This window comes from Equus asinus, chromosome 14, assembly GCF_041296235.1.
Source record: "Equus asinus isolate D_3611 breed Donkey chromosome 14, EquAss-T2T_v2, whole genome shotgun sequence".
NCBI lineage: Eukaryota > Metazoa > Chordata > Mammalia > Perissodactyla > Equidae > Equus > Equus asinus.
The window spans coordinates 29,666,349-29,684,834 of NC_091803.1; the positions used below are offsets into that span (position 1 = coordinate 29,666,349).

At 49.7% G+C, this 18,486-nt stretch overlaps 1 protein-coding gene across 1 annotated transcript in view; it reads right to left on the reverse strand.

Moving 5' to 3' along the window:
• Positions 1-9,301, reverse strand: part of PLK1 (polo like kinase 1) — an 11,301-nt gene extending 2,000 nt beyond the window's left edge. The window contains exons 1-6 of the mRNA XM_014864246.3: positions 8,758-9,301; positions 7,933-8,101; positions 7,040-7,184; positions 5,970-6,063; positions 4,514-4,733; positions 528-683 (exon numbers count right to left, since the gene is read on the reverse strand). Of these exons, the coding sequence (XP_014719732.1) occupies positions 528-683; positions 4,514-4,733; positions 5,970-6,063; positions 7,040-7,184; positions 7,933-8,101; positions 8,758-9,165 (1,192 nt within the window). The 5' untranslated portion in view covers positions 9,166-9,301. The remainder of the gene's footprint in view (positions 1-527; positions 684-4,513; positions 4,734-5,969; positions 6,064-7,039; positions 7,185-7,932; positions 8,102-8,757) is intronic.
• Positions 9,302-18,486: the final 9,185 nt, after the last annotated feature.

Genomic DNA, 18,486 nt, shown 5'->3' on the forward strand with positions numbered 1-18,486 from the left:
ATGGAAACTTTAGAATACATTAGGTGAGAAGTGTTATGGAGAATTTACAAAGCAGGGAAGGGGGATGTGCTAGGAGTGGGGCCCGGGGACATGCGCAGAGGGGACAGCTAAGGGAGGTGAGTGTGTGCGCCACGCAGATCTGTGGAGGAAGTGCGTTCCAGGAGAAGGGAACAGTGCGAGCACAAGCCCTGAGGCTGGAGCGCGTCTGGGGCTGTTATTTCGACTATCTTGAAGACGGAGCGGAAGCAGCAGCGTGTACAGATTACACAGTAGCACACTGAGGGCTGGAAGACGGGGCAGTTGTGGAGCTAGAGCAGACGCGTCAGGAAAGGGAGGAAAGGGCCAGGCCGAGGAGGGCCTTGGACAACAGGCTAACTCATCTGGATTTTAATCTACAGGAAATAGGGAAACTAAACGTTTTCCGGAGACAGGGGCCTGGCAAAGCCCCCCATACTGTGCTGGCGGAGACTTCCCTGCCCTCTCCAGATGCCCCAGGCACCCCCCTCCCAGGCCCCTGCCATGCTCACCTTGCCTCACCAGCCCCCGCTCGGAGGGCCTGGAGGCATTGACGCTGTGCAGCTGCTGCAGCATGTCACCAAGGTGGCAGTCGACTGCCTCGCTGGTCTCCTGGACCACTGGTTCCTCTTTTTCCCGGGGCCGCTCGGGCATGGGGTTCTCTACACCTAGGAAGAAGATGAGACATGGTCATCAGCTGGTTAGAGGGGCACGGGACCCCCTGCTACAGTTGGAACTCTCCCCAGGGAAAAACTCTTAGTTGCCGTTGCTTTGGGTAAACTGAGTCAGTGCCAGGTTATTAGAGCTCATGTGCTAATGACAGGTGCACAGTACTCGCTGCTACCTCCAGGACCAGGCCAAGCCCTTTAGGAAGGCTTCATGGCCACATACACACAGAGCTTCAGACACTCAGGCCCCTGACGCTGCAGCATACCACCCGTCACTCGGGGAGACAGGTCAAAGGCACCAGCAGTTTGGAGCCGCCCAGCTTCAAGCCAAGAATTAAAAGCATCTTCAGCACCAGGAAAATGGAAGGCTCAATAAATCACAGATTGGCAGGATGGATTAAGGAGGCATTTAACGAAAATGTAAGAAATTTTTTTCCACCCTAAAATTTGCTTTATATACTCATACGTGACCAAAACGAGTCTGAGAAGATACACATTGAAATTTTAACATGGGTTATATTTGAGTGGTAGAAGCATGCATGATTCTTGTTGTCCTTATGCTTAAATGTTTAATTCTTTCCCCACCAACATGTGCTAGTTCTCCTTGTATATGTGAAATTCCTCTTTCAATTAAAAAAAACTATGCTAAGGACTTAAATGTGAAATAATAAGATATTTGGAATTTGCTTTTAAAAACTCTAGCAAGAAAGGGAGGCGGGAGTGGGATAGATAAAAACAAGTACGGGCAAATGTTGATAACTGCTGACAGTGGATGATGAATACATGGGAGGTCATCTTACAGTTCCCTCTACTTTTGGGTAAGTTTGAAAATTCCCAGCATAAGAAGTTTTTGTTGTTGTTTTTTTAAAGATTTTATTTTCCCTTTTTCTCCCCAAAGCCCCCTGGTACATAGTTGTATGTTTTTAGTTGTAGGTCCTTCTAGTGGTGGCATGTGGGATGCTGCCTCAGCATGGCTTGATGAGCGGTGCCATGTCCGCACCCAGGACTCGAACCGGCGAAACCCTGGGCCGCCACAGCGGAGCGCACAGACTTAACCACTCGGCCGTGGGGCCAGCCCCAAGAAGTTTTTATAAAATGTTTTATGTTCAAAAATTAAAACCAAAAGAAAAAAAGCTATCCTTAAAATAATATTACATTATAGGCCAAAGAATAAATATCCACGAGTCCATAGTGACACAAATAACCAAATAAATAAATATATGGGAGAGAAGCGACAGGTCTACCTTACAGAAGAATTCCAACTGACGAATGCAGAGGGAGCGAGGAAAGAGGAAAGGCACTGTTGGAATACCATGTTAATAATTGCTGCAGGCAAGATCCACCATGGATGCTAAGATAGGTGGGCAAAAGTTTGAGGAGAAACAGGAAAGCCTCAAAGTGGCTCCTGGCAAGGAATGTATTAATTACAAAGGGAAAAACAGGATTGGTGGTGACCAGGGGAAAAGGGGGGTGGGGGTGGGCACAAAGGGTGAGGGGGTGCACCTACAACAAGACTGACAATAATGTACAACTGAAATTTCACAAGGTTGTAAACTATCGTAATCTTAATAAAAAGTAAAAAAAAAAAAAGGGAAAAACAGTAACTCTGCAGGGGAGAAATCATCAGACAGCACTATGATCAAGATTAACCTCACCAAGAGAAAGAGATGTCAAAAATTGAAACCAAAAGAATAAAGTAGGGGCTGGCCCCGGGGTCGAGTGGTTAAGTTCACGCGCTCCGCTGCAGGCAGCCCAGTGTTTCGTTGGTTCGAATCCTGGGCGCGGACATGGCACTGCTCTCCAAACCATGCTGAGGCAGCGTCCCACATGCCACAACTAGAAGGACCCACAACTAAGAATATACAACTATGTACCGGGGGGGGGCTTTGGGGAGAAAAAGGAAAAAAATAAAATCTTTGAAAAAGTAATTTAAAAAAAAAAAGAATAAAGTAATCCTTAACAGTATTAGATTATAACTGAAACAAATGAATTTACATATTAAATTGCTGCTATATCCACAGAGAGAAAAAAAGTATTTCAAGTGACCTCTCTTTTTTTTTTTTTACACTATATATCCTTAGTGAAATATATTCTAAGGACAAATAGAACTGCAAGAAAATAAAACATCATTTAATAAAAGGAATTAGTTTATATATGTTGAAAAACTTATGTATATTAATGTATGTAAACAAGATTTTCAGTTAAGGGAAAAGAAATACAAATATAAAATCAAAGAAGTTGGGGCCAGCCCAGAGGCATAGCGGTTAAGTTCGCGCGTTCTGCTTTGGTGGCTGGGGTTCATGGCTCCGGATCCCAGGAGTGCACCTAGCACCGCTCCTCAAGCCATGCTGTGATGGCATCCCACATAAGATAGAGGAAGACTGGCACCAATGTTAGCGACAATCTTTCTCAAGCAAAAAATAAATGAATAAATAAAATCAAAGAAGTAAAAATCCTGTAATATATTTGAATCAGACACTTATAAATTACCAAAAGAAAAGTAGTAACGCCATACCAGAGAAAAAGATTTGCTATAAGACAAGATTGTATCAGTGTCAAATTTCCTACACTTGCTAACTGTGCCATGTGCTGTGGTTATGCAAAAGCATCTTTGCTCTCAGGAAATACACACTGAAGTGTTAAGTGGTAAAGGCCAGGATGTACACAACTTACTTTCAAATGGTCCAGGAAAAAATATATATATATTTGTATATGTCTATAAAGAGAAAGACACTGACACAGCAAATGTGAAAAAAATGTTAATTGGTGGATCTGGGTAAGTGGGTACAGGAGGTTTTTGTCTATTTTTATAACTTTTCATAAGTTTGAAATAACAAAATAAAATGTTGAAAAAACATGAACGAGAAATATCAGCATAAACTCAAGGTTGTCCCCCCCAAATTATGTATTTCCTAATTCTGTCCCCTGAAGAGACCTAGAACAATGACAACCCAAGCAATGGTAGGTGGCTTTATAAGAAAATGTCCATCCTTTTATTTGTTTTTGTTTTTTTTTTTGAGGAAGATTAGCCCTGAGCTAACATCTGCTGCCAATCGTCCTCTTTTTTTTTTGCTGAGGAAGACTGGCCCTAAGCTAACATCCATGCCCATCTTCCTCTACTTTATGTGTGGGATGCCTACCACAGCATGGCTTGCCTAGCGGTGCCATGTCCGCACCCAGGATCCGAACCTGCGAACCCCAGGCTGCAGAGAAGTGGAATGTGCGAACTTAACCACTGTGCCACTGGGCTGGCCCTATCCATCCTTTTAAACGGAAGCATATACCGAAGTTTATGAGGATAAAATGATGAGATGTCTGGGATTAACTTCAAAAATGCTTCAGCGCAACCAGAGGCACTCACAACTAAAAATATACAACTATGTCCTCGGGGGCTTTGGGGAGAGAAAAAAAACAACTTCAAAGGAACAAAAAAGGAGAGATGAAGCAAACGTGACAAAATGTTGATAGCTGTTGGGTACGTGGGGGCTACTACACTATGTTCCATGTGTATATTTGAAATTTCTCATATTTTTTCAATGACCCATGCAAGAGTGATGTTAGGAATTTTTTTAAATGATAAGAATTTTTCAGGTGTGACATTCAGTCCACTCTCTTTTTGGCCTGACGGGGCTGATTCAGCCATGGCAAGGTCTGTCTTTCCTGACAAGGTCAAGGGGAAGAAGGGCATTTTGCCACGGGAGGGTGGGAGCTGTGGATTCAAGGACCAGGGCCTGTCCTACTGCATACATGAGCTCTGGGGACCACCCATCCACGCACTGCAGCCTAGGCTCTCCCTGGGGGTCCGCTGTCTCCCCAGCCCCTTGCTTTACCTTTATTGAGGACTGTGAGAGGCTTCCGGTTGCTGGGGTCCAGGCTGCTGGGAGCGATTGAGAACCTCGGTGGAATGGTGAGGCAGGTGATGGGGAGACGGGCAGGGATATAGCCAGAAGTGAAAAACTCGTCATTGAGCAGCTCGTGAATGGTCGGGCGGGCAGTGGGATCTGTCTGCAGCATCTTCTGGATGAGGGAGGCGGCCACCGGGTTGATGTGCTGGAGCAGAGAGAGGGAGAGCCATAAGCAGGACTAATGGGGACTTGAGTCCAGCACTGTCACAGAGGAACTGCATGTCCTGGTCCACACGCAGGCCCCTGGTCTCCAACAGGCCACGCTCCCCACTATCGGCTTCACTGAGTCAGCAGGCACCAACCTAAGTGAGGACGATCATTTCTCCTTCCTCCTGAGACTCAAGATTAGCTTGAGGTCATTTTTCCCCTGAATTTGCTCTCCCTTAATTTGAGATGCTCACCACTGGAGCAGCACTTGAGAACACAGGCTCTGAGGTCATAAAGACCTGGGTTCAAATCCCAGCCTGCCACTCAACACCAGCTGCGGCAAGTAACCCGACTTTGTAGGGCCTTTGCATCTTCATCTCTGAACTGGGGACGCAGCGCCAAGCTTGGAGCCCCCGGGAGAAGACTCACCCTAGCACAGGTCAGGTACATAGTGACAGCCTACCAGTGGCTACGCACTTACTATGAGCCAGGAAAGCATTCTAAGCACTTAAAGAATATTACTCATTTCACGGTCACAAAGACATCTAGGAGGCACAGATCTCTACCACCATGCCCCTTTTGCAGATAAGGAAACTGAGGCACAGAGAGGTTAGGAGCCTTTCCTAAGAACACACACCTAGTGAGTGGTGGAGCAGCACCCACTCCGAAGGAGTCTAGAAGGCTCAGGCACCCACACTCTGAACCACGCCATGCTCTGTCTGACCCTTTGACTGATTTAGTCCGTCTGTCCCTATGGAGACAGGACTCTTGCCCTCACACAAGGTGAGGATACCAAACTGGAAAGCAGCCGTGTGCCAGGCTTCCACAGGAACAGGCTATCCCTTTCGGTGTGTTTACACTGGTGGCTGTGAAAATGCACACCACTTTGGACTCACAGAGGTTCACAATTCTGTGAGCTCTTACTGTATATGTAAGGCACCCCAAGGTGCTCCAGAGGCAGCGACTCCATCTTATAGATGGGAGACTACAGAAGATTCAGGCCAATTGCCCATTGTGACCTGGCTGCTAAGTGGCAGAGCCCATTTGAATCCAGACCGTCCCTTTCCAAAGCTCAAACAGCACTTCTGCTTCTTTGTGCACAGACGTCAGGCTCTGTATGCAGTTTCAGACACGGGCCCTCCAGAGCTCTGCAGGTACCCCAGCTCAGTAAATAGCTTTGGGGAGAAAACAAAACAAAACAAAATAAATGTAAACTTAAAGTGTGCTCAGTCACCTTGGGAATGCTGTATTCATTCTTCTTGATCCGGAGGTAGGTCTCTTTTAGGCAAGAGGTCTCAAAAGGCGGCTTGCCCACTAACAAGGTATACCTGTAGGAACAAGGTGGGACGTCGCTCCAGACTCTCAGCCAAAACTCAGACACGGGAGGAATCATCTCAGGGCCAGAGTGGAGGCCAGGCATCCCTGGGACACTCACTCTGAGCCTGAGGACAGTCCCCACGTCCCCTGAGCAGCCCCAGGAGCCGGGACACTGGCGGGGAGAGCCCTAAGGAGAATTCAGGTGATGAGATAGAGCTCCGGGGCCAGTGACTTTCAACTACAGCCTGTGGTGATCCAGGGCCCCGGAGGCCGTCGGCCAACACGAAACAGGTCAAAGTGGGTGGACGACCTGTTCTGACGGAAGCAGCTCCATGTTCAATGGTGCAGAACTTAAAGCTTGAAGTTTCCACTTGGAAAACCTCCATTGCAAGGAAGTGTGAAAGCCATTGCTCTGACTCATGTCTAACTCTCCAGTGCCCAGGCCAACAACAAAAAGCTAACACCTGAGAAGGCCCCAGCCTCTGCCCACCACCCAGCCCCCCTGACGGCCTCGATCCAGACAGATCACAGACACTGCCTCCTGCCAGCCCTCACTCCCGGCCTGTTCCTCCCACCCAATGCTCCTTTCTAGACCAGTGGTTCTAAAATTTATTGTAGACAAGAATAACCCCGGGATCTTTTGAAATCCAGATTCTGATCCAGTAGTCTGGGTCCTGAGACTCTGTATTTCTACCAAGTTCCCAGGGGATGATGCTGCTGGTCTCTGGGGACCACTTTGGGTAGCGAAGGGCTAGAGCAAGTTTGTGGAGACCTTCCCTCTCCCTTCCCTGGACCAGGCTGCAGGAATCCTACAGGATACACCAGTGACAAGGAGAGAGATGGGAATTAGGCTTTATTTTGGGCAATCTGTGCCCTGGAGCAGCCTTTCCATAGGCAGAAAGGTCCACAGGCTAAAGTCAGCCAGGGGAGATGTGCAAAAGGGCCCCTGCTGAGGCCGAGTGGGTCCTGAGACAACAGCCAACTTACATGATGCACCCAATGGACCACACGTCCACCTCGAAGCTGTGCCCTTTCTTGCTCAGCACCTCAGGAGCTATGTAGTTAGGAGTCCCGCACAGGGTCTTCTTCCGCTCCCCATCATATTCGACTTTGGTTGCCAGTCCAAAATCCCCTGAGACAGAGGGAGGAAGAGGGGGCACTCGGATGTTAGCCTCTGTCAGCTGTCACTGCAGACATCTGCTTCCGGTCTCACCATCAAGAACCAGGGTCATTTGAACCTCAAGCCTCCCTTCCTTGTGCACAGCAAGGCTTGCCCAGGAGTCTCCCAGCATACTGGCCCCAGGGGGGCCTCCCCAAGGATGCTCCTCCCCCTCTCCTTAGAAAGGAGGGCTGTGCTTCTAAAAGGGACTTGATGGGGACAGCAAAACTCAAACACCTTCAGAGATCAAGCAAGTCAACATCAAGACTGCTACTTGGCAAGTTTGTGAGGAAGTAATAGGGAGGGGTGGGGACAGTAGCAAACCAGAGGGAGCCTGCCTAAAGGGAACAGGAGCTTTTCAGCCCAGCAAAGAGTTGCCCTAAGGGAATCTGTCCCTGAACTGCTGGAGCTTCCGATTGTTTAAAAGGAGCTCCAAATCCAAGTTTTTATGTCAAACCTAATATAAAAAATTGGAACCTAATTCAAATTCTTTTTAAAAAATTCTGTGTAGGGGCACAAAAAATGCATCTGCAGGCAAGATACTGGCTTGTGAGCTCTGTTTTAAATGTCTGCCCTAAAGAGAAGATTCTAGAGGCAATCAACAGCCCAGACTTCCACTACCCTCTCCCTCCCTGTCTCCTTCCTATTTCCTCCCCCAGCCTCCGCCTCATTCCCACTTCCTGTAGTGGTGTCAAGCCGCCCTGCAGGCCCAGCACCTCACCTATTTTCACCTCCAGATCCTCGTTCAGGAAGAGGTTGCCCAGCTTGAGGTCCCGGTGAATAACCCGGTTTCGGTGCAGGTACTGGCAGCCGAGGACGATCTGCCGCAGGTAGTAGCGGGCCTCGGGCTCGGTGAGTGCTTTCCTCCGTTTGTGCAGCTCCAGGAGAGACTGGGCGGGGGAAGGAGAGGAGAAGTGAGGAGGCCCAAGGGGGTGAGGAGGTGTCATTAGGTAAAGGCAGCCAGGGCCCTCCCCCCAATTCCTTCTCCAGGACAACTGCGATCTGGACTTTCCCCTAATCCCGGCCACAATCGTTCATAGCAGCCCCTCTCAAGCCCCTTACCTGGGAGTCCCTTCTCAGCCCCACTCTGGAAGCTCAGCGTTCTCAATATCCCCTCCCCGGGCAGATCCCTTTCGCCACCGCTCTTCCCCGGAAGCTCCGAAGTTTGGCTTCAACCACCCTCTCCCTGACTCGACCCCACTCCGGAATCTCCGGGTCCACAGCACCCCTTACCTGGGACTCCTCCCTTAGCAACTCCGGTAAGTGGGTCCATTACCAGGGTTCTCCCCGGCCCCGCGCCTCCCCCGCCCTCCCTCCGCCCAACACCTCGCGTCCAGGAGCCGCCTTCTCTAGCAGCAACAGGTCTCGCGCTCCACTTAACCGGAACGCCCCCCCCGCAGCAGCTCCGAGTGCCAAGCACCCTCTACCCGGGACCTTTTCCATCCCTAGCTCAAGGTTCCCAGCACCTCCTCCCTACCAGCTCCGAGCCCCGGACGCCCCAACCCCGGCCCCCGGGCAGCTCCAGTCTCCCAGCGGCGATACTCACTCTCCGGCGGCAGAGCTCCAACACTACGAACACGAAGTCGTTGTCCTCGAAGAAGCCGTGGAAGCCTACGACGTGCTGGTGGGCGAGGCTGCGGTGAATGGATATCTCCATGGACATCTTCTCCTTCTGGTGCGGCTTGAGCAGCAGCGACTTAGGCACAATCTTGCCTGCGAACACTTCCTTAGTGTCTGCGTCCGAGATCTCGAAGCACTTGGCAAAGCCGCCCTTCCCCAGAAAGCGGCCCCGCAGATAGCGCCGGCGGCTGCGTGGGTCCACTAGGACCTCCGGGATCTCTTTCGCCGCCGGGGCAGCCGCCGGGGCCCCGGGAGCTGCAACTCCAGGTGCCCCGGCTTTCCCTGGGTCGGCTGGTGCCCGCGCCAGCTTCCCTGCAGTTGCCGCCGCACTCATGTTCCCGGAGTTGCTCAGCGGACCTAGTAGGGTCTGGGCAGAGGCTTGGCACGGCTCCGCTCCTCCTCGAATTCAAACGCGGCGCCGGGAACGTTACTGCAGCCTGCGCGCCCCTGATTGGCCGCGGGGATTTAAAATCCAAACCCGCCCGCCGCGCGGCACTCTGGGACCGCTCTGCACCGCAGCCGCCTTTAAACCCGTTCCCAGGCGGGGGAAAAAACTTGATTGACAGGGACTCGCGGACAGCAGCCACGTGGGATGCCTGGGAAACCATCCGCGGCGTGGGGAAGCCAGCCCCAGCCCCAGGAGAGGGCGAGTTCAGGGTTTCTCCCTTTCTCGCGGCCGGGGAAGCTCCTCCAGTTCACAGGCACCTCCTCCAGGAAGCTTTTCCCAACCCCTCCCTCCACCCCCACCCCACTTTCTAGAATGTAAACTCTGAGAAGAGAGACCCGGCAGCGCCAAGAGATAGGTTAGGAGAGCCTTAGCACCCGCCTCTGATGTCATCTGCTCTCTCTTCCAAGTCACCCCAATAAACTAAAATCTAAGTAAAAGCAGGCTGCTTGCTAAGCAAGCGCACCCTCATTGCAAGCGCCCACTCCCCTCCTTCAAATAACAGCTGCTCCTGAGCCGCCCTGGACTGCAGGGCAACGGCGCTCCGAGGACGGTTCAGGCGGCCAGCATCGCCGCCACCTGGGAGCTTGTTGGAAAGGCAGAATTTCAGGCCTTAGCGCAGACCTCCCGAGTCAGAATCTGACTTCCAACGCAGCTGCCCAGGTGATTCCTACACGCCGCAGTCTGGGAAGCACAGTAGGAGAGCCCCCACCGGGTAAGAAAGTCAGCGGTCTGGCTTGCTCACTGCTGTATTTCCAGTGTCAGAGAGAGCCGACCCTCAATTGTTTGCTCAGAGGGAGGATGGCTGGTCGGCAGAATGCCTGGCAAACTGGCAGGCCAAGGCCAAACCTGGCCTGCAGGGGTGTTTTGTTTGGCCTCCCACTTTTTAAAATTTGGATTCATTCACAGCACTTAAAAGTCAAGAGGCTTCTGGGGGTGGCCTGGTGGCGTAGGGGTTAAGTTGGCATACTCTGCTTGGGCAGCCATGGTTCACGAGTTCGGATCCCAGGCATGGACCTACGCACCACTTGGCAAGCCATGCTGTGGCAGGCATCTGGCATATAAAGTAGAGGACAATGGGCATGGATGTTAGCTCAGGGCCCATCTTCCTCAGCAAAAAGAGGAGGATTGGCAGTGGATATTAGCTCAGGGCTAATCTTCCTCAAAAAAATCTAGAGGGTTCACATAAAAATTCAGATTTGTGGCTTTTCCCGAAAAAACTAGAAGCTCTGGCAACTCTTGCCACCATAGCTGCCTGGTGTGCCTCAGATCCCAGCTATCCCCTTTGCCCATTGCCTGTCTGGCTTCCACAAATACGTGAGTGGCACCCCTGCAATGGCAAAATACCCGAGTTAGAAGCCCTTTCTCTGTGGCCCCTCGCACCATATGATGTCTCTGAAAGAGCCCAGCAAAAATCAACCACGCTGTAAGGATCCCTTTACTTGCCCCCAAATAAACCGAGAGGCAATGATGATGTCTTTCCTACCCCACATACCACGCTCCCAGCGCAATGCCTGGTAAAAAGGGGTAACTAAAATGTCTGCTGGATAAAGGGAAGTTTTTTTTTTTAACTAAATTATTATTTTTGATCCCAGTGCTGTGTAATCTTCTATTTTATCTTTTTATTGAAGTTGAATCTGTGTACAGAAAAAATGTATATTACATAATTGTAGAGCTCAGTGAATTTTCACAAACTGAACACACCCCACGTCAACGGCACCGGGACTGAGAAAGAGAACATTACCTACACCCCAGAAGTCCCCCTGTGCCCTGTGCTGGGGGGCCCCATGCGATGATTCACTAGGAGCCTCAGAGGACTCAGCATACAGCCTACTCACGGCAGCTGGGCTGCATCACAGCTTGGGGCTACCAGCACGGGGAACGGCGCTCAAGGCGACGTCTAGAGGAAACCAGGCGCAAGCTTCCCAGAGTCCTCTCCCACTGGAGTCACACTTCATTCCTCCAGCAATGAGTTGTGACCACATGTGCAACATCTTATCTATCAGCGAGCGAAGCTCATTAGAGACTCAGTGTCCAGGGTTTTCACTGCAGACTGGTCACATAGGCACCCTCTGCCTAGCACATACCAAAATTCCAGATTCCCAGAAGGAAAGCAGGTGTTCAGCATAAACCACATTGTTGGCACAAATAGTTTAGGCAGTGAGCACCCTCATCACCTAGGGAATGGTGAGACCCTCCCCAAATCCAAGCTCCCGGTCACCAGGCAGGGGACAACCTTGCTAACAGGCCTTGCTGAGGAGAGCAGGGTCAGACCTGCATGATTAACTCTTTTCTGCACAGTCCACCCTCCTTGGCCCTTGGCCAGGCTTCTTTCCAGCAAAATTATGATCAGAAGGACCCCACATAAAAGGGTGAGACCAACCTGCAGTACTGATCTCAGTTAGACCTGTTAGAGGTCCTAGATTTAGCCAGTTAAAATAGATCCCATTAACTCTACAAGTCTATCTTACATCTTAGAAAGCCTCGTGGCCTCCTCTTCGGTTTCTGTATGACTTGTTTTTGCCTGGCCCAAGGCAACGACTCAGGTACAGCACAGCTATGGCCGGTAAACTCAAGCTGACCTGAAGCCTTCCAGGGCTGAGGCAGTGTGGCGACAGTCAGGGCACACAGGCAGAAGTGCCATCCCAGAGGGCATGTGTGGTCCCCCTGGAAACGAGTTTACAGTGTTAGGGTGCCCCAAGTGGGAGATACATTAGTTAGGCAGTAGAGGTTAACAGGGCCCCCAATGTCACCTCCTACCATGGGGCCTCCTGCCCTAGAGTTTCCAGGCCACCCTGAGAAACTCATCCAGTCCTTGGTTTATGAGGGACTGCCTGAAGGGAGTTGATTCCACACAGTTTCGCTTGTCCATTCTATGTGTCTATCCATCTCACGAGTGCGCACAACGCTTGAAGGTGTTCTGCATGGAGAGCGCAGGAGCTGGGCCCCCTCTGGTGTCACGTATCAGGGCTGCCAGGCGTGATCCCAGGCTCCACAGGCTGAAGTCAAAGCACTCCCAGTGCATGGAGAGGCAGCAGTGGGCCTCTTCCTTCAGGAGGAGGGGAAAGCTTCCACGGAGAGTTTGGAAAAACAGATCATAAATGCCCCCCACCCCTACCCAAGGCACCCCAGGTGCCAAGTTTTTACTTTTTCTCCATTGTTACAAAATCAGTGTGCCCTACGGATCAGCAACACTAACTTGACGTTTTTTCCATCACCTCTTACTCTCATCCAGGCCTTTCATCTGGAAGGGTTGTATGCAAGAGGCACAAAAGCATTTCTCTAGATAAACGGGTTTTTTTTTCCCTTCTTCTCCCCAAAGTCCCCCGGTACATAGTTGTGTATTCTAGTTCTGGGTCCTTCTAGTTGTGGCATGTGGCATGCTGCCTCAGCATGGCCTGATGAGCAGTGCCGTGTCTGTGCCCAGGATCTGAACCAGCGAAACCCTGGGCCGCTGAAGGGGAGAGCGCGAACTCAACCACTCGGCCACGGGGCCGGCCCCAGATAAACATTTTTTTTTTTTTTAAAGATTTTATTTTTTCCTTTTTCTCCCCAAAGCCCCCCAGTACATAGTTGTATATTCCTCGTTGTGGGTCCTTCTAGTTGTGGCATGTGGGACACTGCCTCAGCGTGGTTTGATGAGCAGTGCCATGTCCGCGCCCAGGATTCGAACCAACGAAACACCGGGCCGCTTGCAGCGGAGCGCGCGAACTTAACCACTCGGCCACGGGGCCAGCCCCCCCAGATAAACATTTTTATATGACATAACCAGAAAGACATATGCAGAAATGAATTGTGTTCCCCCAAAATTCATAAGTTGAAGCCCTAACCCCCGAGTACTTCAGACTGTGACTGCATTTGGAGATAGGGCTTTTAAAGAGGTGATTAAGGTAAAATGGGGTCGTTTGGGTGGACCCTAATCCAATATGACTGGTGTCCTTCTAAGAAGAGATTAGGACACAGGCTATCCAGACAGAGGGCGACCATCTGCATGCCAGTGAGAGAGGCCCCAGGGAAACCAAACCTGCCAACACCTTGATTGGACTTCTGGCCTCTAGCACTGAGAGAAAATAAATTTCCACTGTTTGAGCCGCTCAGTCTGTGGCATTTTGTTTGGCAGCCCTAGCTGACTAATAGAGGATGAAATCCTGAATTTTCAAACATTTCAAAATGGGTTTACATAATCTCCTAGCTTTTCATCCAGAAAGCAGCTTAGAAAAGATAAATGCCTTTCTAAAGACAGCTACATTTGAATAATCAAGCTACCTCACCTTAGTAAGTGTCTGTCCTGGGGGAAAAGTCAGGCTGTAGAGTCAGGCCATCACCCCATTGTGGCAAGTTGCAACGAATCCAGAAAGCTGAACACGAGTCAACAGCAGTTAGATATCCCCCAGAGAAGGTCCAGAAGGTCTGATTTGTCAAAAGCAGGTGGAGGGGTCACAGTCCCTGTGATGTGCCCTCCCCCAACTTGCAGCTTCTGGCAGGGATGACAAGTTAGGATGCAATTTAACCTCTGCATCGGAGATAAAGAGTTGATCAGCGGCTTGATTTCAGATGGTCCCATCAGAGAACACGCCCTTTCCTGTGGGCATCTCTATGTGACCCAGCTGGTCCAGCCAGCATTCAGGATGTATGTTTCCATAATTTAGAGCTCCACAGAAGGGGTCCTAAATCTCCAGTGGTCCTGGGGTCTGAGTCCTGTTCATAGAGCCTGTGTCTGCTTTCAGTTTAGCACAGCTCCTGTTGAGGCTGAAGCAGCTCATGGCTGTCAGTATCACTTTTCAGCTTAGAGTAGGGTCCAGGCCATTAGGATCAGTGAATTTGGGATTCCCAACAAGCCAGCTGCTTTTCTTCGGCAGCAGCAAAGGCAGGCGGCAGTGCCAGCCAGCCAGGTCCAAGACCAAGTGACCAGCAAGGCTTCCTCTTTATCTTGTCAGTTGTAGAGTCCAAACTGATCCACTCAAAAATACGCACAGCAGGCTGCACAGTCATCAGCCTCTACGCGTCAGACATTTGATTTCAACATGGGCTTATTAGCAATTTAACTGCTTTTTCAAATTCTAAATGTGTATTTCTATCCAGAGATTGCCTCTTTGTTCATGTTGTCTCCTTCCTTCCTGAGGCTCCAACAGACACAAATCATAGCAAAAATCATCAGTTATGGAGACTGGTTCTCGTTCCAATACCAAAAGAATTTAAATTCCAACCTACACACTGGTGGCAAAAAGCAAGGAAGCTGCACCTCCCCCCGCAACACCTTCATAATTTTATTTTTTTGCATCTTTCTTTAATTAGGATGATCCCTCTAGCATTTATAAAATTATAAGCATATATAACATTTTAAATCAACTTTATCGTATATCCAGATACGACAGGCAGAAAATACAAAGCCATTTAAAAAAAAAAATCTCCCTTTTTTTCTCATTGTGAATTTATTCAAACCCCTAGCAGTAAATTCAGCATTTACAGAGTTGTAACTGCAGGCCTGCAATGTTAACTCTTTTCTGCACTGACTCCCTTCCAGAGGCAACCCCCCAAGCGTATCCACTGCGATATAGTATGATATTTAAGCAATGGACTCAACCAATAAAACCAAGTTAGAATGTTTTTCATTCATACATTCAAAGGCCATTGAGCACCACTGCATGTATGTTTTATTTATTCCACTGAGGAATATTTACTAAAAAATGATGAAGCATTGAAGAAACTTTCTTTAACTCCCTTTCATTCCTTAACAGCTGTGTTCATAGTCCCTTCTAGTCCTTGTCAACATGCAGCTCCAATTTTATACAGCTGCACTTATGCCTCGTTAGTATAATCTCCCCGCATAGCAGCAGTGATAATAACACTAACAGTCAACTCCTACTGAGCACTTACTATGTGCCAGGTATGAGGCTCTAAGAGCTTCACAGAGCCCCTCATTTAATCCTCACCAAGGCCTGAGGGGGAAAGGATTATTATTCACATTTTGAAGATAAGGAAATGAGTGCTTGTAGATTAGGTTACGGGCCCAAGGTCACGTAGCCATGAGGTGGCAGAACTTGAATTCCAACCCAACTCTGCTGACCCCAAAGGACACCTGCCTGCGCACTGCCTCTCTGCACACTGCCTCTGGGTGAATGAGGCAGGCCCCAAACCCCAGACTCACTTGTTCACTCGTTCACTCCCTCCCTCCCTCCCTATCAAAAAGCAATATGACATATTGGTTAAGCTAACTAAAGAAGCCTGGGTTCAAATGCCAGCCCCTCCCCTTACTAGCTGTAGGACCTTGGGCAAATTACTTAGCCTCTCTGTGCCTCAGTGTCCATGTCTATAAAATGAAGATAATTATAGTGCCCATCTCCTAGGATTCTCAAGGAGATGGCGTGCCTATCTCCTGAGGTTCTTGTCAAGAGACTCCGTGAGGACAGCACTTTAACAGTACCAGGCACATGGTCACATCAGTTGTTGTTTGTTATTATTATTGAAATAAAAAGAACCTGTGTCTATTCCCTGGGAGCTCAGCATCTCCAACAGACCTTTCATTTCCTGGGCCTCTCATATTTCCTGTTCTCCCCTCTCCTCTGACCCTACTGCTTCCTCAGGCTCTTGCTGCTCCCATGAGAAATCAGAAAGAGCACCCAGCAGACACCAAAGGCTGAGATGAATGCAGCTGAAAACAGACAAGCTGGCAGGGCCGAGAAAAACCACGGGCTAATGTCCAGACCCAAGGTCTGAAAGCCAGAGAGGGTGTGGACTCCATTCCTGTGTCTCTTTCCTTGGATGATTTTCACATGCACAAGCCATCTGCCTGAGGCCCAGTGGACTTGGAGACACAGAGCAAGCCATTCACTCTCCTTGGGGAAGCGGGATGTCCTGTGCTAACTCTACTCACCTCAGGGTCCGGGTCAGAGTGCATAATGGAAGCAGGTGGGGCCCACCTGCCAGCGAAAACCTCAGAAAGCAAAGGATTAACTGACTGGACAGCAAGTATAGTCGTCAGGGCCAAGTGCTTTGGAGACCCAGCATATCGGAGGAGGCACGGAAAACAGGGACTTTGCAGCCAGCTAAGACCTGGCTTTGATTCCACCTCAGCCATTTATTAGCTGTGTGACACTGGGGAAATTTTCTTAACCTCTCTGAAGATCAGGTTCCTCCTCTGCATAATGGATTGTAAAAATCCCTACTTTTTTGACAATTGGGAATATTAAATGTTTTCTTTTGGTGGTGCGGGGGCCGAGGAAGAATGGCCCTGAGCTAACGTCTGTTGCCCATTTGCCTCTTTTTGCTTGAGGAAGATTGTCACTGAGCTAACATCCGTGCCCATCTTCCCTTTTTTTGTATGTGGGACACCACCACAGCATGGCTTGATGAGCAGTGTGTAGGTCCGTGCCCAGGATCCGAACCCATGAACCCTGGCCACCAAAGTGGAGCACATGAACTTAACATGCCCCTGGGCTGGCCCCGTAAATGTTTTCTAATAAGTGCCTGGTACCCCATAGATGCAAAGCAAGGAAGGGTGATTTCTTTCCTCCATCTCTTCTTCGTGATGGACTGATCATAAAGGGAAAGATGTTCTTAATTTTGTCTTAAATTTTAAAGTAGAAGAATGCTGTACCTTACACTATAAGGGGTTTCACTTAAGGTATCACTTCCTAAGAATAGCAGTTAAAACGACCATTTATTGAGTGCTTACCCTGAGCCAGTAATCATGCTTTACATGTATGAATGCATTTAAATTCTCCTAACAACCCCTACACCTCGTCCTCATTTTATGGATGAGAAATCTCCCACAAAGGGAGATAACTTGCCCAAAAGCACAGGGCTAGGAGTTGACCTGCGCATCTCCAGCACCCATCTTCTTCAGCACCATGCTGATCCTCAAGAATGGCCCGTCAGGCCTCCATCAGAGAAATCCCTTTTGTTTCCTTGGCTTTCTGTCCCACTGAGCCGTAAGATCCCCACGGGCAGGGACTGACTCCATCCTATTCTCCACTGTATCTTCAGGACCTAGGGCAGTGCATGGCACTCAGCAGCGGCTCAGTGAGTATTTGTTGAATGAATAAATAAGCAATGTAGCATGAGGTCAGGGCTGCCCTCCTAGCCCTGAAAGGCAGCAAGTACATGATCTACAAAAGCACAACCCCCTCACTGGGGGTTCTAGAAGTGTTTCAGTGATCATGGACTTACAGGAACTGGTCCAAGCTGGCAGCACATTTTGCTGACACCTATTTTGAAAAAACCAGGCCTCTGGACACATTGTTCCAACACTGCCAATGCCACTTCAGGGTCCTTGAAGCTCCAGAGAAGTTAGCCCCAGGAGATTAGCCAGCTAGATCTGACTGCCCATAGCAACCATCTAGGTCTGTTAGATGCCAATCTGTCCTGGAGAATGGCTGAGGGTGAGTCAGAACATGGCTGGGGCTCCATGTTCTGGATGCCCTGTGGGCTCTCACAGATCAGATCCAGACACTGAGAAAGGCCTCCCTAGCCACCAGGATCCCTTCTTTCCAGCTGAGAAACCTCCAAGGATGTGTTAAGTAGAAGCAATGTTTCTCTGATTCATTTCAAGTCTGCCATCACCCAGATGGGTCAGAGTGACTAAGAAAGGAACCGTAGTCTCACTCAGGCTTTGAGTGAACTGGCTCATGCAAAGTGACTAATTCAGAAGCCACCACAGATCCCAACCAACCACAAGGGCCCAGTGCAGCCATGCGAAAAAGACTCAGTGAACAGGAGGCTGACAAGTTAATCATTCAAACTTGTTCCCCACACAGGGGATCCTGCAACGTGAGGCTTACCCGGGGTAGGGTGGGGACTAGGGGGAGGAGGGCTCACATCCAGGTAATCACCCCATTAAGTATATGCTGCGTACCCACAGGCTCACACCTGCCTCCTCAGGAGCTCACAGCTAGTGTGGGCTCAGATAAGAACACAGGTACATAATTAGAATTCCACCTAGACCTTGACAAGGGCCCTCCATAAGGTGCTATGGGGTCCATGAGGAAGCAGTTCCAGGCAGAGGAGCATCCTCCAAATGGCTCTTTTTTGAATACTCCACTTTGGCTAAGCAACATCCTCTCTGTGCCCCCTAATCCAGGCCCAAGTACCCCTCAGGAGAAACCCCGCGAGACCAAGAGTAATGAGAGATTGGGCAGGGAGGGGATAAGGGTGGGCAGGGAGACAGAGGAAAGTGAAGACATCCGAAGAAAGGGAAGAGGCCTGAACTGG